Below are 21,663 nucleotides of genomic sequence, written 5' to 3' on the forward strand. Positions count from 1 at the left end.
CTGGCTATATCAAAGCTGGAGACATTTGAATCAGTTGGTATCCAATTGCAACTTATATTTTCTATTAAATGGTGAGCTCATCTGGGAAAAATCTGTTCAGACCTTGTGCGTGATGGTCAGTAGTCAAGGACAATTTTGATAATGTAGGGTTGTTCAAGTAACTTAAGGGCAATATTCCCAAAGAACAATCCAGAGACAGTATTAAGGTAAAATTAGTGTGTGTTCTTTTTTTTTTTTTTTTTTAATATCACGATAAGAAACAAGTTCATCCATTTGGAGAAGTTAAAACTGTAGCCACAACTGGCCTTTAACAATACAAATAAAAACCCTTCATCTAAGAGAACAAGAGGAAAGGCAGACACAGGGACCCGTCCATGCGTACAAAAACACTCAATGCATGTTGGACCCCACACAGAATAGTACCGCACGTCAAGAATCAGACTTTTGATCCAAGATGAACCACAAGATATCAGCACTCGTTTTAAAAAGGAACAGATCAACAGATCTGGCTTAGTTAAAACTATGTTAGAAAGACATTACATGCTAATTCACAGAAGTTTAGAAATGTCAGACACTTTTACATTTCATACGATCTACACAAGGGGAATCCAACCAAGTGTAGAGAAGTTAGGTCCATAGCAACAATTTTAAAACAGGACAGTAATGGCAGTGAACAGGCTAAAAAAAAATATGGGTGAATATGACCCAATGTGCACATTTGAATGAAATTCACACACCTCTTCTGACAAAAACAAAAATCCATCTAGGTTATACCTTGTATTGGATTGACCAGTCAACATGAATACAAGGGTTTTTTTCTCAATAAGACCACAGACAGTACAGTACTAAAAACTCCTCCAGACCACTACAGCTGCTCGGAGCTGCCAAGAGAAACAGGAGGGTGAGGGTGGATTAGAAGGTCGGACCCAACAGTTCACTTGTACTCGGTCGGCTCGTCTCCCTCTTCGCTGAGTAAACATGTGCGGATCAGTGCCTCGGTGACAGCATAGGGGTCGCAGTTGGCCGAAGGGCGGCGGTCTTCAAAGTAGCCCTTCTTCTCCTGGCCGACCGTGCGCGGGATGCGGATGCTAGCGCCTCGGTTGGCCACGCCGGCAGAGAACTCGTGGATGTTGGAAGTCTCGTGGTAGCCGGTCAGGCGCCTGGCGTTGTCCAGGCCCCCCTTGGGGTCGTAGGCGCGGATGTGGTAGTTGTGCCTTCTACCGAGCTTCTCAATAGACTCCTCAATAAATCTGCAGGCAGAGAGACAAGCAATCCCAAATTAAATGGAGAAACTGAACCAAGATGGCATTCACGCCAAGCCTTGCTGCCTCTATGAAAGCATGATTTCAGGAAAGCTATGCTTAACAGTAATTTACCTTAATCCACCTTCTTCACGCATCTCCTTGGTGCTGAAGTTGGTGTGGCAGCCAGCGCCATTCCAGTTTCCGGGGATGGGCTTAGGGTCAAATGAGGCCACCACCCCAAAGTCTTCACATACCCTGTGCAGAATGAAGCGGGCGGCCCATAGGTGGTCACCCATGTTTATGCCCTCGCAGGGCCCCACCTGGAACTCCCACTGTGAACCAACAGAGAAACCATTAATACAAAAGGGAAAACCACCATTTGTATTCGATACTAAAGAACCATTTATTTCACATAACCAGTACCCTTCAATTGAACTAAAATCCATTGTATAGTTAGATTTATTCCTTTGTTAATGTAGTCAAGCTGTCACCAAAATGAGGACATACCTGAGCAGGCATCACTTCTGCATTGGTGCCACAGATCTCTACGCCAGCATAGAGGCATGCCCTGTAGTGGGCCTCCACAATGTCTCGACCGTATGCCTTGTCAGCTCCGACACCGCAGTAGTACGGTCCTGATGAAAAAACAGACTTAGAACTACAGGGCCAGCAGAGAGCACAGTGAACGACTCTCATCTCTGGTCGCAGCCCGAGCCACACTCTTTAGCAGCACTCACCTTGGGGACCAGGGAAACCATTGGATGGCCAGCCAAAGGGATGCCCATCCGTCCCCAAGATGGTATACTCTTGTTCCATGCCGAACCACGGGACCTGGTTACGTACCATCTCCATGACCTTGTTACAAGAGAGGCGCAGATTTGTTTCTGTTGGGGACAAAAAAAATTACATAAATAATACTAATAATAATAAAACATCTATCTATCTATCTATATATAGAGAAAGAGATAGTGGTAGACAACAGCTTATCATATTAGTCAAATTATTAAGATGAAATAAATAAACCAGTCCAGAATTCTCACCAGCAGGCTTGCGGTTGTACTTCAGAACTTCACAAAGGACCAGTTTGTTGGGGTCCTTCCTGAAAGGATCTCTAAACATGGCTGATGGGATTAGGTACATGTCGCTATTGGAGCCTTCAGACTGGTAAGTACTGGAGCCATCAAAATTCCATTCAGGGAGATCTAAAGAAAACCAAAAAAATTACGTTGCTTAGACACTGCCTTCATATGCCACCACGCAAGGCTAGGCTACTGCAGTAAGGGGATCTTGCCAAGAACAAACATCTGACTTATGATAGCTGATAGCTATTTATTTGTACAAATGGACACCAACCTTCAATGCTTTTAGGTTCAGAATCCAGGGTTCTGGTTTTGCAACGCAAGCCCTCTCCAGTTCCATCAATCCAGATGTACATAGCTTGAACCTTGTCTCCCTGAGGAAGCTCCAGATATTGCTGTTTAACAGCTTTACTTAACTTGGCACTCGCAGAAGTGGCCATCTTGCTTGCTATAGTGTACCTAAGAAGAAAACAAACAAAAATACCCGAATACGTTAATGCGTTTGTCTTTAGAAAAAGATACCACAAAGATACACATTCGAGTACATTACTGACTGATTCTAACAATGAATGAAATCACACGAGTAGAGATCACAATTTCGAGTGTTAACAAAAAGTGTTAAGAGGGGGCAGTGGGGGGAGGGTTGCCAAGAACCACGTTATGCAATAGCCGAAGGAAGAACAATAGTTAGCTAGCGTTGCCATCTCTACAAGACACACATCGAAATGATGCGCCTTCACTCATGACAACGAACACAAAATAAAAATCCCGGATGAATATCACGTTATGATCCTTCTCGTGATTTCTCTTTAAAAAAAAACATCAACCACTTCAATAACCTTTATTATGGCTACATGCTGACCACAGAAGACTTCCGAATCGAACGCGTGGACATGGTTACTATGTAGCGATTGCCAGCTGGTAGGCTAAACTAAAATAAACCATACCATGTCAACAGAACCAATCTCCTTTTTAGCATAAAATTAAGTAAATTCTAAATATTAAAATCGTCGTAGTTAGGCCTACTTAGAAATAGGTAAAAAAACAAGATACACCCTGATAAAAGCATCAAAGAAACCGACTGCAAGACTTGAAACAGCAATCATGGCATCACCTGTTAACAGCAGCAACCCAATGACATAAAATAAACCATGTAAATACATACATTACCTTTAAAAATGATGAAAATAGGACAATACAACTGGTACAGTCTCCAGTGGGTATTTCGGGTAGACCCTGCTTGTTTTTCTCTCATTCTTTCTCCGCTGGCCTCATGCAGTCGAACTTTTAAAGTGCATTGTCGGATCTCTCCGCTTCTGATTGGCTACTCAGAAACGTGATCTCTTCATGGTCTGGAGATGGAAAGCGCATGGGCTGAAATCATTGGATAGCCTACACCCAAAAAATAAGAGGTCGTTCGTTCCACCAGTGTAGTGCATTTAGTCTCCAATAAAGCTCAAGTAAGGATGGACAATATTAAGGGACATATGACAACAGATTTAACTACATTTGAACTATATTTCTCTAACGGTCGTTGTTCGTCTGGGAATATATTATAATGCGTCACCTGGATTAAACGTAACTACCCCTGTGATTTCCCATTTATTTGCAACACTGTTTCCCATACATTGACTTATTTGTGGCGGTCCACCACAATATCAACACTGACCACTACACAATGATTTTCCATGTTCTACTATTTCAATTGGATATCATTCGTTCATTGAAGGGCTATGTACACCTTTGCACAGCCTCTCCTTGTCTCTCAACAAACTTACATGCACGTTTAAAGAAAACATTAACAATCCTGAAATTGTTGACATAAAAGTCTAGTGGCTAAATTGTGCTTAAATCTGCATCATAACCACGCTGCACTAATCTGTTAAAAACATTCAAGTTGCATTCAAGTTAATTCTGCAAACCTATCACCACAAATAGAATTCAATTCTGTGGGAAACACAGTACAATACATTTGGTTGTTGACTACAGAATAAGATCATTGTACGCTACGCCACCCCGCGTTGACATTAAGAAGTGCAGACAGACGATAGGGATTCTTTCCTTGCGTGCGGATTAAGTTATGGTCAAGAAAGGGATAAGCCTCTCATTCTAATGGAGTTGATGTAGTAGCCTAGTGATTTGTCGTTCCGTATTAGCATCTGTGAAAGCACATTTCCATTTGTATCTTGGGCTCCCAAAAGTGTAGCTACAACACAAGTGATTAGAAACATAAACAGACTAAACATCTTAATAGGAGGCACGCCAAATTTCCACATGCTCTCATGGAAATAATAATAGGCCTTAGGGGTTTTAACTAGCCTATGGAAATTACACTACATAAGAGAAATAGGAAGATAATGCATAATATCATTGTCTTGCCTCTTGAGTTACCGTTGTTGTAGGCTGGCTGCATGGCCTGTGGAAAAAAACAACTCAAAAATACTCATACTCACTGGACAAATAACGCATATCCGTATCGAATGAGTAACAAATATAGCCTATGGCAGATTTCTGACTTCTGACTCACATCATCAAGAGATTTGACTTGGTCTGCTTCAACAGTTTGAAAGAACTTCATAATGTGCAAAACAATGTGCAATCATAGAGTAAACAGTAGCGTCACAGACAACTGATTGTGCGTTCGTTTAGAACTCTTAGATAACCAACGATAGCCTTCCATAGCCATATAGTCCAGGCAAAGTAAGGTCTGACCCAAAACTAATTGCAACAGAATTTATTTTCACATTTTTATATTTCAATTGGTGATCTAAACACCATAGTAAAAGTCCATTTGGTGGAAATATGTTGTTTTGTGTATGTGTGTATGTTTTATTATCCTTCAGCAAATACTGACACAACTGTAATTACAATGTTATAGAATAAGCATTCTAAAGAATATCTGACCCCATCTAACTTAACATGGAATTTTAGAATATTGCATTGTTTTTTTTGTTTTTTTTTATTACTTTATTTAAATGTAGTGCTTTCATGTACAATCAAATCATTATGTCAGGTCTTCTACTGCACTACTATTTAACATTTTTATATTTTGTCCTTCAAAAAATAAACAATCACCAACAGAAACAAAACACAAAAAACATAACATTGACGGACAATCATTGACAGACATTACATTGACAGAAAAAAAAAAAAGAAAAAAAGAAAAAGGAGGAACATCACAACAACAAAAACAAACATCCCCAACAAATGACAAAGACATAAATACAAGACATAAGTAATTAAATAATAAACATAAGTGAACTGGCTTACCTGTGTTCATGTATGTATGTATGTATATAAGTGTATGAATGTGTGCATGAGTGTGCGCCTGTATGAGTGTCATTGTAGAGGCAGGTCTGTTATACACATATATTTTCAAAGTAGTTATTTATTTTGTTAAGTATAAGTTCTGGATACGTTTTATTCGATATTTCTGAACAGTTTCTAGTTTTTAATATCATTTTCTCCATTTCCAAAACTTTTTCTATTGTATTGTACCATGTAAGTATTACAGGTTGTTTTGGTTGTTTCCATAGCCTTGTGAGTTGCTTAAGTGCCGTTAGTCTCAGGATATTAAAAAGTTTGCAGTACTTTGTTTTAATCTTAGATTTTATGCCAATGCCTAAAAAGTTTTCTAATGTGAGGGGTTCTTTTAAATCAAAGATGTGTGAAATAGCTCTTCCTACCTCTTCCCAAAAGGACCTTATTACCGGACATGAGAAAAAAATGTGAGTGTGATTTGCCTTACCTTCACCACATCCTCTCCAACATGCTGTTCCTAAAATTTGTTTTCCACATTGGTCAGGTGTAGTGAAGTACCTCTGGCTTATTTTCCATGCAAACTCTTTCCAGTGTTTTGACTGAGTTGTTTTAAAGTTTTCTTTTAAAGAGTCGCTCCAGGCCTCATCTGATATGTTTACAGATAGCTCTTTTCCCCATTTTTCTTTTGCTTTATATTCTACGTTTGTCATTTTTTGCAATATCTTATAAGCACTTGCGAGTCCATAACTACTTTTGTTTCTGGTTTCTAATAAAAAAGTTAATACCTCATTTCTGATTTCCTTTTCTGCATTTTGTTTAATATAACTTCTAACTTGTAAATATTTAAAGAAATGTTTTTGCTGTAAGCTAAATCTTGCCGATAGAGCTTCAAATGTGTCAACTGTATTTTTTTCAAAAAGCTGTGCAAATAATATTAGTCCTTTATTGGCCCATGATTCTAAAATGTTATCTGTTTTATGCGCTATGAAGTCTGGATCTTGTGTCATTTGTCTAAGTTGTATACTTTCAGTCTGAAATTTTAAACGTTTGCTCATTTGTTTCCAATTCCTTATGGTATTTCCAATGCAGAATGACTGTATGTATTGTTTTTGTGCCTCTTTTCCTAGAAAAGGCAGAGTTCCAATTACTCCATTTGTCAGCTCTTTCTCGATATGAATCCATCTGGTTTCAGTACTACTGCTCATCCATTTCATTATTGTTAACATTTGTGTCGCAAAAAAATAGTTTTGTATATGTGGAATCCCTAAACCTCCTTTCTCTTTTGGCTGTGTTAATAGCTTAAAGTTGATTCTATGTTTTTTATCATTCCAAATGAAATTTGCAATCATCTTAGTCCATGTAGTGAAGAATGTTGGTGGGAGTGTGATTGGTAGTGCTTGAAATAAAAAAAGTAATTGTGGGAGTACCATCATCTTAATTGTCTCAACTCTACTGTATATTCCATCAGGAATTAATTTCCACCTATTTAGGTCTTGTCTTATCTTTAATTCCAAAGAAGCATAGTTGTTTTTATATAAATCATTCAAATCATTACTTATATAAATACCTAAATATTTTATGTTTTTTGTTTCCCATTTAATGTTATAGCTATCTTTTAACCATTGATTCATTTGCATTCCAATAGTTAAAGCTTCACATTTACTTTTATTTATTCTATATCCTGAGGTTTTACTATTCTTCAATCACTCCCATCAAATGTTGTATTGAATTTTCTGGCAAGGTCAAGTAAAGTATTATGTCATCTGCGTAAAGTGCTAATTTTATTTGTTTATTTGTTTTGTCACAATCTTCCTTTTCCTTTTTTGCTCGATTATTAATGGCTTACTCACATTTACATGCACACTGGCACTTGCTCATCCTTCACATCCTTACACACACACTTGCACACATACACACAGACACGTATATCAACACCACATTTTAGGGCCCTGTCTGTTATATACTAATAGTGTTAAACAAAGTACTTTGTGTTCCAATTCTAGCTTTTCATTGAGTAAAAAAATAGAAGACAGTGGTAAAAAGTATACTGTAGAGAAAACTGGAAATTGTATTTCAACATCTAAGCTATATCATGTATGATCTGAAAATAGTGTCACTAAATGTGAACGGACTACACAGTGTCATTAAGAGGAAGAAGATTTTGTTAGAAATGCAAAAGGAGAATGCAGACACAATCTACTTGCAGGAAACTCATTTGGAAGAAGAGGAACATGAGAAACTAAAGAAAATAACAAATAGTAAAGTATATTTTAGTACTTACAACACAAAGCAAAGGGGGGTAGCAATAATAATTAAAGGTCACATAGCCTTTGAAATGGAAGACTGCTTTACGGACAAAGAGGGACGTTATGTTTTAGTAGTGGGGAAAATAGAAGGGATAGAGTTCTCTTTTCTAAATGTATACTATCCCCCAGACATGGGTCTTGAATTCATGATCACATTAATAGATTTACTAGTTACAAAGACTAAGGGAATTGTAATTTTGGCAGGGGACTTAAACTTAGTTATGAATTCTAAACTAGACTCAACAAGCAACAGGCAACATAAAGCAGAAAAGAATGCTAGTTTATTGAGGAAAGCATGTTCAGAGTTGGGGCTTGTAGATGTTTGGAGAGAGCTCCATCTGAACAAAAAAGAATACACCTGCTACTCGGGAAGACACTCAGTTTACAATAGATTAGATTATTTTTTTATGTATAAAAACAATGTAACTTTAGTTAAATCATGTCAAATTAGCTCCATAAACATGTCAGATCATGCTGCCATTTCCCTGATATTGAAACTACACGCTAATAAAGGTAAGTCTTTGTGGAAATTAAACAACTCACTTTTACAAGAACCAATATTCATAGAAAAAATTAAAAAGGAACTAAAACAATATGTGGAATTAAATGACACAAAGGATATAGACCCGATCATATTATGGGAAGGAGCAAAGGCAGTAATAAGAGGTATTATCATTTCTTACTCCTCATCAAGAAAAAAGGCAAGAGTTGCACTGGAGAAACTGGAGAAACAGAAGAAATTAAAATATTAGAGAATAGACACAGTATAACAGATAGTAAGAAGGACAGGTTGGAATTGAAAGAGAAGCGAGTAAAATTAGACAAATTACGTATGTTTGAGATGGAGAAGTTAATGCAGTTTACACAACAAGAAAGATGGTGGGCCAAAGTCTCTGAAAATCTTAGCTTATAAACTGAAGAAACAACAGAAGAGGGCACATATAACACAACTAAATACAGATCAAACTGGAATGGTAACTGATAAGGATGGGATCGCGGAAGAATTTGCTAAGTATTATGAAAAACTTTATAAATCAGAGACAAATGGAGATAAAGAATTTATGCAGACTTATTTAAAGAATCTTGAAATACCAAAAGTAACACAAATAAATAATCTTGAATTAATAAAGACAATTACAATTGAAGAGATAAATGAGCAAATACAAAGTTTAAAACAAGGAAAGTCTCCAGGAGATGATGGTTTTACAAACGAATTTTATAAAGCATTTCAATACCAAGTCAGCCCTCTACTTGTAAGAGCTTACAATTATGCATTAGCTACTGGAAAATGGGCACAAACGTGGACATCATCCATCATCACCTTGATACCTAAGGAAGGGAAAGACCTCACAAAACGTGCATCCTATAGGCCGATATCATTATTAAATACAGACCATAAAATAATTACATCAATTTTAGCTAATAGGTTAAAACATACTATTGCAGACATAATAAATACTGATCAGTGCGGTTTTATTCCAGGACGCCTCCTGACAGATAATGTAAGACGAACACTGAACATAATTGATTATGCGAATCAAAAAGAGAATGAAGAACTCCTTCTGATGACTTTAGATGCTGAAAAAGCTTTTGATTTAGTTAGTTGGCCTTTTATGTTTGCTACAATGAGGAGCTTTGGATTAGATGATGAGTTCTGTCGATGGATAAAAGCAATGTACACCAGCCCTGTTTCTTTAGTAAAAACAAATGGTACACTATCAAGACGGTTCCCAATTCAAAGAGGTACAAGACAAGGAGACCCTCTCTCTCCACTCCTCTTTACTATCTACATTGAAGTTCTTGCAATAGCCATAAGACAAAATAAAAACATTACAGGGATAGCAATAGGGAAGGAATATTGCATTGTTGAGGAACATTCTTTTACAAAAGAGTTACAAGGATACAAGGAAGTTTATTGTCACATGCATATAGTTACTGGATGTAAGAAGTGCAGTGAAATTATGTCTGGTGTCAGCCTATTTGTGCATTTATGGGGGGGGGGGGGGGGTAAAAAGTGCAGTAGAAGAGGGGTTTAGTAGATTAAGTGGCAAGGGCTGCATAAAAAAGATGGGGGAGGATTGGGATGGGGGGGGGCAGTGTACAGCAAGTATGTAGAGGAGACTTTCTGTAGCAAGCCGTGTGCTGTATGCAGTGTTTCCCACAGAACTGAATTCTATTTGTGGGGGTAGGTTTGCAGAATTAACTTAAATTCAACAGTTTTTAACAAATTAGCATAGCGTGGTTATGATGAACAAGATTTAAGCACAATTTAGTACAATCTGGAAAATCATTGTGTGGTGGTCAGTGTTGATATTGTGGTGGGCCGCCACAAATAAGTCAATGTATGGGAAACACTGGTATGTATGTGAGGTGATGACAGTGATGATGTAAGTGTGTGTGTTTTTTGTGGAGGAGAAATCAAAAATAATAAATAAAGTTGGAGAAAGTCAGATATGTGTGTGTGTGTGTGTTTTGACGTGTGATGAAATTAGAAAATAAATAAAAGGTCTGTAGCATAGGGAGAGGGATGTAAAAGTGCTAAAAGTTATGTAGGTGTGTGTGTGGGAGGGGGGGGCAGGGGGGGTCATGAGTGCTGAGGAGTGAATGAGTGCAAAGTCAGTATAGTCTGAGTTCAGGGTTGGGAAATGTTTGAGAGTGCTGAGTAGTGAATGTGTGCAAAGCCAGTATAATGTGAGTTCAGAGTTCGGATGGCCTGGGGATAAAAACTTCTCCTGAGTCTCTCAGTTCTGGCTTTGTGACTACATAGGCGTCTTCTTGATTTCAGCGGTAGGAATAATCCATTGTTAGGATGAGAAGAGTCCTTCAGAATCTTTTGGGCTCTTAGGAGTACTCTTCTGGAATAGATATCTTGTAGAGCAGGGAGTTGAGTTCTTATAGTACGTTCAGTTGAGCGCACTACTCTCTGCAGAGTACTACAATCTCTAACTGTGGAGTTCCCATACCAGGTGATGATGCTAACAGTTAGAACACTCTCAACTGCTGAAGTGTAGAAGGCCTTCATGATGGATGTAGAAACTTTGAATTTTCTTAGCTGACGAAGGGAGTAGAGTCGTTGTCTGGACTTCTTTAGAACATATTGAGTGTTAACAGTCCATGTTAAGTCTTCAGTAATGTGGACACCAAGGTATTTAAAACTTGTGACTCTCTCTACAGGTTGCCCGCTGATCATTAGTGGGGTGTAACTGTAGTTCTGCTGCTGCCTTGTGTAATCCACTACCATTTCCTTGGTTTTATTGACATTCAGTGTCAAGCTGTTAGATTGACACCACTGTGCCACCATCAACCTGATCCAAGTAGAGCTGTTCATTGTTGTTACTAATCAGGCCCAAGATTAGTCATCTGCAGACATGTTAAGTCATCTGCAAACTGTTGACTACTGTTGGCTTTGCAGTCATGTGTGTAGATGTTGTACAGCAGCGGACTCAAAACACAGCCTTGGGGAGCACCAGTGCTGATGGTTAATGTGTCATTTAATACATTTCTCAGGCTTATTTCAGACTGATTTGTTGCTAATTGGTGTCTATTTTTACATTTTGGCCCTTTGAATCAATGGAAATGGTTGTTGAGTCTTTAAATAGAGCCAGTGTGTTTTTGCATGTAAGTGTTCCACAATGTTAAAGTTGTACAAACACATAGTTAAGCATTATTTAGCCTAGGAAAGTGTTTTTGGTGGTCTGATTTAGAGGTCACTGAATCATATACAGTATAGACAGTATAGTATAGTAATACTACTGAATACAGGAAAGCCCTGCAGCGCATAGTGAACACAGCTGGAAGGATTAATGGTGCTTCACTCCCCTCCCTGAAAGACATTTACACCACCCATCTCACCCGCAAGGCGACCACAATTGTGAGTGATGCAAGTCACCCCGCTCACAATTTATTTGATCTACTGCCCTCTGGGAAGAGGTACAGAAGCCTGCGCTCCCGCACCACCAGACTCACCAACAGCTTCGTACACCAGGCTGTTAGGATGCTGAACTCTCTCCCCCCTCTCCCCCCTTCACCCTCAGCTACATAACATCCTGGACTTTGGACCTACAATGGCTGTCTTGCACTACTCCACTTGTACACTGCACACTTTGCAATTTGTTGTTGTTGTCCTGTTGTCCTGAAAACACAACACACTTCTGCTGCACTTACATAACTTGCACCACTATGCCACTTGCTTACTTAGGTCAAACAGAACTACCTCAGCCATTTATTGGCCTGACTTTTGCACTATTATATTGACTGTCTATGCACAATTGCACAATTTCAACCTAATTTTGCTGCTCTTATTTCTTCATTGTATGTGCTTTCTTATTTACTTTTTATTGTTTACTGAATGTTATGTTTGTCTGTGGACCTAATTGGTAAAATAGTGCAGTATTCAGTGCAGCTTCCAGCTGTACCGCTGTGTGGGGCGGAAGCTGCACTGAATACAACAGGAAAGCCCTGCAGCGCATAGTGAACACAGCTGGAAGGATTATTGGTGCTTCACTCCCCTCTCTGAAGGACATTTACACCACCCACCTCACCCGCAAGGCGACCAAAATTGTGAGTGATGCAAGTCACCCCGCTCACAATCTGTTTGATCTACTGCCCTCTGGGAAGAGGTACAGAAGCCTGCGCTCCCGCACTACCAGACTCACCAACAGCTTCATACACCAAGCTGTAAGGATGCTGAACTCTCTCCCTCCTCTCCCCCCTCTCCCCCCTCCACCCTCAGCTACATAACATCCTGGACATTGGACCCACAATGGCCGCCTGCACTACTCCACTTGCACACTTGCACACTTGTACACTTTACAACTTGTTGTTGTTGTCCTGAAAACACAACACTTCTGCTGCTCTTACATAACTTGCACCACTATGCCACTTTCTTTCTTACTTACAGAACTACCCAAACAGAACTACCCAAGCCTTTTATTGGCCTGACTTTGCACTAGTATTTTATTGACTGTCTATGCATAATTTCAACCAAATTTTGCTGCTCTTATTTTTTCATTATTATATGTGCCCTCTTATTTACTTATTTACTTACTTTTTTGTTTACTTGAATGTTATGTTGTCTGTGGACTTAAATTGGTAAAATATGTCTTGTCTTCACCGTGGGATAGTGAGAAACGTAATTTCGATCTCTTTGTATGTCTGGAACATGTGAAGAAATTGACAATAAAGCTGACTTTGACTTTGACTTTGACTTTGAAATATGTCTTGTCCCCACCATGGGATAGTGGGAAACGTAATTTCGATCTCTTTGTATGTCTTGGCATGTGAAGAAATTGACAATAAAGCAGAATTTGACTTTGACTTTGATAGGCCTATATCACACGAAAGTATCAGTCCATCATTTTCCAAGACTTATAGACTTTTAGTAATTGACCTCTTGCCCGGGGGTTGACTGAGAGACTGTCTGTCCAATCAGAGGGGCCTGTATGATGCCTCTTTACTTTGCACAATTTTGGCTAAAACAGTAATCAGACAGCATTCAGGACCAACAATCTGATGAATCCATTATGAGCAACCAGCCCTTGATGTTTCTCCACAGTATAACTTGCTCTGAACCAGTTGTATTGCAGTTTGTTCTGAAGTACGCTAATGTTCTAAACTGAGGGAAAGCATTGATCTCTCAGGGGCACAGTAAGTATTATAGTATTCCATAATAGTGCAATCTGAATGGAATAATCTAATAATCTGAGAGTAGCTTTAAAGCTCGTTCAGTAAAATTAAAATATGGGTACTAAACCGTGGTGAAGTTAGTGTGATGTTGGAAATTCAACAGATAATTATTATTAATTTCGGTTCATCAGCAGTGTCGGCTGTGCTTTCACTCAGTCTTGGCAGACAATGGGACATCCCCCTGCTCCTAACTTTTTCCATACCTCCCAAGCCATGTGACCTAGTGACTCCAAACCAATGCAGAATAGTTCTCCTAGGGCTAATCAGGTACACCTAATTTTCTACCAATTGCATGCACACTCTATTTTATATTAATATTTTAAGGAAAATACATTATTTCCTATTAGGAATGGTCTCCTTTTTTCAATACAGACCTAGTAACTCCAAAATAATGCAGAATATTTCTCCTATATGGGACTAATCAGGCACATTTTTTTTATACCAATTGTATTATTGGTATCCATTCGTCTTCAGGAGACGGTGGCATAGCATCCGGCCCCTTGCAAGGTTGCCGGAGTGTCCTCTCCAGTGGAACTACGAGGCCTGGGCAGGGTGATATGGAAGATCAGCTATTCCCCAGGCAGACCCCCCCTCTCCACCTAGTTGGTGGACCCAAGGGAACAACGAGAGCCGATACAGCTTGGCACCAGGGTGTGGCAGGATTTGCCAGAATGACGTTATGGTGTCAAGCTGCCTTAGGGACTCCATCTCCGGATTTTCTGTCAGGGTTTACACCCTTAAGGCCCATTTACACTCAACATTCCCGACCTGTTGAAAGGGAGTTTCATTTAGAGACGAGTGATTTAGAGACGAGTGACCGTCGCAGGAAGTGCATCATAACACGGGACACCAGACCCTCTTGCAACAGCTGTACATGTACATCAGGCTTGGAAAAAGTTAGAAAATAAGACAGAAAAACAAAAAGTTTCCCATGCTACTTCCTTATATTGGAATGTGCAAAAATGTACAAAAAATCAAAAGGATACCTTCTTATTTGAGTGACTGAAAAAAAAAAAAAAAAAAAAAGGCCCTGTAGCAAACTGACACCTTGGATGAACGAAAATATCCATGATCTAAAAAGATCATGTAGGAAAGCTGAGAGAACATGGAGAAAAACTAAGTTACAGGTTCACCGTGCCATTCTAAAAGAAAAAATTGCAAATTATAATAGAGCTATTCGGAATGAGAGGAGGAACCACTTCTCTAAGGTAATTGCTGAAAACAGTGGAAACTCTAGGGTGTTGTTCTCTACCATTGATAGGCTATTGCATCAAACACCTTTTGATACACTCAGTCAGGCATCCTCTCTAAGATGCGAAGAATTTGCAGACTTCTTCAAAAACAAAGTCATTTCTATAAGGGAGGCTATTGGTAACACAAGTAATATGTTTGATAGTACACCCAAAAACAGCCCCCCAAAATTAAGGTCCTTTAGCACTATTACTCAATCTGAGCTTGGTAAAATTATAACTCAAACCGGCTCCTCAACATGTGTTTTAGATCCAATCCCTACTACATTCCTCAAAAAAGTATATGATGGCTTACAGTAGCTCCCTTTTTTCTCAAGGTAATAAATACCTCATTAGAAACAGGTATATTTCCAACTGCTTTTAAAACCGCTGTTGTGAAACCTTTACTTAAAAAGTCAAATCTTGACCATACCAATCTGAGCAACTACAGGCCTATATCAAATCTATCATTTTTGAGCAAAGTACTTGAAAAAGTTGTTTGTAATCAGTTAAATACCTTCCTCAACGAAAACAGTATCCTTGAAAAATTCCAATCAGGTTTTAGATCAAATCACAGCACAGAAACGGCTCTAGTAAAAATAGTCAATGATCTCAGACTAGCTACCGACTCAAACAAAGTCTCAATCCTTATTCTTCTGGATTTGAGTGCGGCATTTGACACCATTGATCATAGCATCCTAATTCACCGCCTTGCGAAGTGGGTGGGTCTCTCTGATAATGCTCTAAACTGGTTTCAAACCTACATTACTGGCAGAGATTTTTATATCAGTCTAGGAGATCATGTATCTGAAAAACATGACTTGCCTTTTGGTGTGGCCCAGGGGAGCTGCCTTGGTCCCCTGCTATTTTCTCTATATATACTTCCATTGGGAAACGTCATAAGTCAGCATAATGTAAACTTCTACAGCTACGCAGATGATACCCAATTGTATCTTTCTGTGGAGCCAACTAACCCAGATGGCCTTTGCTCCCTCACTGCATGCCTAACCTCCATTAATCAGTGGATGAGCAAAAACTTTTTGAAACTAAATGATGACAAAACAGAGGTACTTCTGGTTGGACCAAAACTAAAGCGAGATATTATTCTTAGTAATCTGGGGAACTTGGCACACCAGGTCAAACCAAAAGTAACAAGCCTCGGTGTCATCTTAGATGCAGAGTTAAGTTTTAAGCCCCATATCAGTAAAGTTACTCAGACAGCCTATTTCCACTTGAGAAACATTGCCAAAGTGCGGCCCTTTTTAACTCAACAAGATGCAGAAAAACTAATTCACGCCTTTATCACTAGCAGGTTAGACTACTGCAATGCACTTTTCACTGGTCTTCCCAAAAAACATCTAAAGAAATTGGCACTCATACAGAACTCTGCGGCTAGACTTTTAACTAAGACTAAGAAGAGAGAGCACATCACCCCTGTGTTGGCTGAACTGCACTGGCTCCCTATTTCCTATAGAATTGATTTTAAGGTTATGTTAATTACTTACAAAGCTCTGAATGGCATAGCACCTTCATATATCTCTGAGCTTTTAATATCTTATCAACCACAAAGGAAACTTAGATCATCCAATTCTAATCTTTTAATTGTACCCAAAGTGCTCCACAAACAAAGTGGAGAAGCTGCGTTTATCCATTATGCCCCCAAACTATGGAACACCCTGCCTCTGTACATCAAGCAGGCGAGTTCAGTAAATATTTTTAAAAAAGATCTGAAAACATACCTGTACAGGAAAGCTTTTAGTTAACTCATCTTATCCTGTAGACTACATTTTCAGATTATTCTACATCTGCTACTATTGGAGGGCGCAGCCAGCCAGAAGCAGATGGGCTCCCCCTATTAAGTCAGGTTCTGCTCAAGGTTTCTTCCTGGAATATGGGAGTTTTTCCTTGCCACAGTTGCCATATGGCGTGCTTGTGGGGGGTAAGAGGGTTAAGGCTGCCAGTCTTATGACGTCATTTTCTATATTTTTGATATGTTTCTGAGTATATCATAAACAGCAAAGAAAAGTGATTGATAATGACTGACTGACTATTATTGTGTTACATGCTTCAAATGTAAAGCACTTTGAGCTGCATTCTGTGTATGAAAGGTGCTATACAAATAAAGCTTTATTATTATTATTATTATTATTACTGATTAAAAAACCTAGGAACACTTTGTTGCGCCATGCGCTCAACGATTGATAACGAAAACCCTCCCAATGTGGACTGGACATCCTACTAAATTTGAATAAACTTTTGACGAGTGACGATGCGCTTTTGACTGTCATGATAGGGCCCTTAATTTGTGTGATATAATGATGACTTGTATGTATGTCTACAGTGGTTTATTAAACATCATAGTAATTTATTTCGTCACTCATCATGTTCATTTTAATGAATAGGAAGGAAATGTAAACCATAGCCAATGCAGACAAAATTCCGCTATATCTGCCGTGAGTCACTTCAGCTGTCCAGGGTCGTCTTTTCGAGATCCTCCCAGCTGACGCTGGCAGATCATGTGGACAGTCAGGCACAATCAATTATTTAAAGGTGCCCTGCCACACAAAACTGTTTTTACTTGTATTTTTTAAAATATGTTAGGTCCATATGTGTTTGTGCTCTGTTGTGAATGTGAAAAATCCTCTGTCAGCTCTAGCCACTGAAAAGAAATACGCAAAGAAATCAGGCAATTGAAAAAGCTCTTCAGTTTGACGTGGAATTGATTGAGCTCATTACTATTCATGAGCTCGCCCAGTTGAGACCGTGCCCACAAAATTAGTTTAGCTCTGTGACACTTTTCATATGCAAGGATGGATGAATGTCAACATTGTGCGCTATGCACAAATAGAACTTCAACAATGCATTTTGCTCAAGAACCCAGACTTGAGGATCAAATGGCTTCAGTTTATTTTTTGGAACAATGCCACAGGCTTTGCAAAAACATTGCTGTTGAAGCCTGGAGCAGTAGGCTACCATTGAGGCAGTCTGCGACCAGTGCCCGGTCTGTAAGTACAATGTTATTGTCAACTCAAGGAAGTGATATGTTATACAGGTTTAATGCACTCGCTAGCCTAGCAGGTTTTATTTATGCCCATTTGGACAATGCTAGCACTCGCAAGCCAAGCTAAGTTCATGCCATGAAGCTAAAATTAGTTGATAAAACGGCTGTCATGTTATAAACAACTTTTTCCCGCTGTATTCTCCATAAAGTGAAGTACAGTTGTAAATTATGTACATACTTCCGGCATTTTGACGCGTTTGACGTCACTTCCTGGACTCGTCTGAGGCTGGTCTGAGGTCTCTAAATGACTTAACCCCTACTGGACCTGTCGCGTGACATTGTGACGTCAAAATGACGTAGATCTCGCTGGCGCGCCAGGATTTAAAGTGTGCGACCAGCTGTTGTGCACCACACTTTTTTTTCCAGCAGCGTGCGACAAAGCGGAAACAGGAAGCATGGACTAGTTCGAGGGCCAGCTTTCTGAGCAAGTGCACCTCTACAGGCATCTGTATGATCCTTCCATGAAGGAGCACAGAGATGTCAAAGTCCTTGCAGACTTGATGGAGAGTGTTACCTGTTACAGACGATGTTAGAGCAAACCCAGCAGCACCCGCCACCCGCCATGAACTTTGAATGCACATTTTAATGCACCTTATAACTATATATAAATCATATATTTTCTGAAAGCTTAGACCCTCAGGATGTGCTCTAACATGACATGAGACATGTCCCACCCTCCTCATTAGTATGTAGCCCATGCATAACACATTGGGTATTGGTAAATCGGTATATGGCTGATACCTTTGGGTCTGTGCCATTTAGGACATGAGACATGTTCCACCCTCCTCATTAGTATGCTGCCATTCCATTACACATTGGGTATTGGTAAATCGGGTATATGGCTGATACCTTTAGGTCTGTGCCATTTAGGAAAAACTGGTTCAACCATATAAACCATACATTTTCTGAAAGCTTACACTCTCAGGATGTGATCTAACATGACATGAAACATGTCCCACCCTCCTCATTAGTATGCTGCTATGCATAACACATTGGGTATTGGTAAATTAAGCGTATGGCTGATACATTTTGGGCTGTATCATGGAGGAAAAACTAATTAAATCACCTAAACCATACATTGTCTGAAAGCATATACCCTCAAGATGTGAAGTGACATGGGTTTTGACATTTGTCACCCTCCTCATGACATGATAGCCCAAAACGGTATTAGCCATATACACTATTTACCAATATCCAATGTATAATGCATTGGCTGCATACTAATGAGGAGGGTGGGACATGTCTCATGTCATGTATCAGTTTCCCTTTCATGGTACGGACTAAAATGTTGACTAAAATTTGATATATTTCATGCGTATGCATGCTTTTTAAACATATATATGCTGTGTTTACAGTGGTAGTATACATTTGAAAACAGTATATAATGGTTAATATGATTATAATTCATAAACTTTGTCATGTTTTCTAGTATTATCTATACGGACCTGACTTTTACCATAGACTTATCAACCGTTTGGTTGAGCATGTTTTCAAACAATTATTTGACCATGAAAATATGTATATATATTTTAATGTAAGTTAATACATGTGTTATTCCACTTCATTTTAACATAATAATGAAGAAAAAAAGTCTTACTTTTGAAAACTTGGTAGATGACTCCACAAAATATGGCCGAAATCGCGAAAATTAATTTCTTAAATCAAGTATGATGAGAAGGTGTGGCCTTCGATATTACAGAGGTACTGAGCAAATATTTTGTGCTTAACATGTAGTACTCAAGTGGTAGATATGGCTCCATATGTTCAAACTCAAAACAGTTGGATTTTGTTGGTAAGTCTTAAAGTGTGCTCTACCAAACGGTTGAGCAGGCAGTTAAAGGGTTAATAAATCGTGGTTTTACGTAAGTGCTGTCTGCTGTTTTTGTGGTCAAAGACGAGTGAAATTACGTGGCTGAAAAACTAGCGTGACAATGCATAAATGGCATAAACGGCATTAAAGTTATAAAAACATAAAATAGAACATATAACATATTAAGCTAGATACTTACAGACATACACTCTGGGATGCTAGCTGACCCACGCAAAATGTAGGCATAGTCTCTATTAACGTTTTTCATGTGATGTATTCTAGGTTCTATAGCTTTGTTTACATCCACCTGGTAGGCAAGGGACAAGTTGAACCCAGTCGTTGTCTGCAGCTGCCTCTCGGTAGGCTACATCCCTGTATTTCAGCAATGTCAACATTTCAGGCATCAATAAAGGTGATGATGAAACGTTATCCTATTGTTCAATATTTTATAGTCTGTCACAGGAACGTTATTTCACTAAAATTGCTCTGATTTGGTGCATTGATCTGTAACGTTATAGGAGAACCAGCATGTAGCCTAACTTTTTTCTCTGTTCAAAACTCGGTTTACACGAAGACGATAGACTTTCTTAGAAACTGTGAAATTTGCCAGATACAGATACTATTCATATGATAACTGTTGCCGTACACTCTGGAATGTTGATGGCTGACCCAGGAACAGGTGCTAATGTGTGCCAGTGGTGTAGAATAATAGACAGCCAAGTGCACATGAGGACAATATTCATATGATAACTGCTGCCATACACTCTGGAATGTTGATGGCAGGAACAGGTACTAACATGTATAATGTGAGACATCCTGGTGCACTGGAGGATACTATTCATATGATTACTGAAAAATGTAGGCCAAAGTATTGAAACAGATTACCTCAGTATTATAAGTGAGTTGAGCCTACTACGATTATGTAGGGTCAAGAACTAAATCTTAACGATTGTCTAATGATGTGTAAGAAATTAAAGACACAAGGATACCAGTATTAGTAGAAATCAATTTTATTGCAGCTGTATTACAGTATTACACACAACACAAGATCGGATCAGTTCAGGCAACCTCTGCGAATGTCTGTTTCCTGCCAGGGAACAGTCCTTGCTGTGTCTGAAAGAATGTCTTGAGGTCCTCCCTCCCTCCCGCACGGGATGCACATGCTGTAGACATTCTGGCTACCACATTCTGGTTAGTGTCATCTGCAACAACCCTCGTCCATTCACGTGGCTGAAGTTCACCTGATGGTGTTTGTGTATCTATGAAGTTTGGCGGGATGTATCTGCAAGTTGGAGTCTGCGCAGCATCTGTATGTGTAAGCATGTTGTGAAGAGCAACACATGAGCAACAACTTTGTTGGGGGGGGGGGGGCTCCATGGGTTTCTGGAAAATCCTCCAGCGTTCCAGTGTGCAGGCAAGATGTCAAAGCTGTTTCCAAAGACCCTGCGGGCCCTTGAGTGGCGGTAGTTGTATATTTTCCTTGCATCATCCAGATTGACACCTGTGTGCGATGACACAGTGGCCACCTCACTTGCTCAAAAGAGGAGATAGACTCCTATCTGCATGACATCTATAGCGATGCAGCCTGGGAAGAGGATCTTGGCGAATGCAGACACCTCATTAATCCACCTACACTAACCACTGACTTCAACACCAAAGTACCCAGTTGGATAGGAATCCAAACTATTGCCAAGGCTGCCAGAAACAGCTCAGCACCTGGACCCAATGGTGTGCCATATCTGGTGTACAAGAGGTGCCCCAAGCTCTTGTGCCGTCCGTGGAAGATCCTTAGGGTCATCCAGAGGAGGGGGAAAGTTTCCCAACAATGGAGATCTGCAGAAGGGTTGTGGGTTCCGAAGGAAGAAAAGTTAACCACCATCGAATAGTTTAGGACCATCTCACTGCTAAACGTCGAGGGGAAGATATTCTTCAATATCCTATCCCATTAGCTGTCAGACTACCTCCTAAAGAACCAGGTGTTCCCAGGT

General features: G+C 39.4%; 1 protein-coding gene across 1 annotated transcript; it reads right to left on the minus strand.

Annotated features, from left to right (window-relative positions):
- Positions 1–201: 201 nt before the first annotated feature.
- glulb (glutamate-ammonia ligase (glutamine synthase) b) lies at positions 202–4,880 on the minus strand. The gene is made up of 8 exons (XM_042111857.1): positions 4,777–4,880; positions 3,494–3,675; positions 2,598–2,782; positions 2,285–2,446; positions 1,982–2,128; positions 1,752–1,879; positions 1,377–1,576; positions 202–1,250 (listed from the first exon to the last, which is right to left on the minus strand). Exons 3-8 carry the CDS (start codon positions 2,761–2,763, stop codon positions 935–937), a joined length of 1,119 nt encoding a protein of 372 aa, XP_041967791.1. The 5' UTR covers positions 2,764–2,782; positions 3,494–3,675; positions 4,777–4,880; the 3' UTR covers positions 202–934.
- Positions 4,881–21,663: the final 16,783 nt, after the last annotated feature.

Source organism: Alosa sapidissima, chromosome 12, assembly GCF_018492685.1.
Source record: "Alosa sapidissima isolate fAloSap1 chromosome 12, fAloSap1.pri, whole genome shotgun sequence".
NCBI classification, from domain to species: Eukaryota; Metazoa; Chordata; class Actinopteri; order Clupeiformes; family Clupeidae; genus Alosa; species Alosa sapidissima.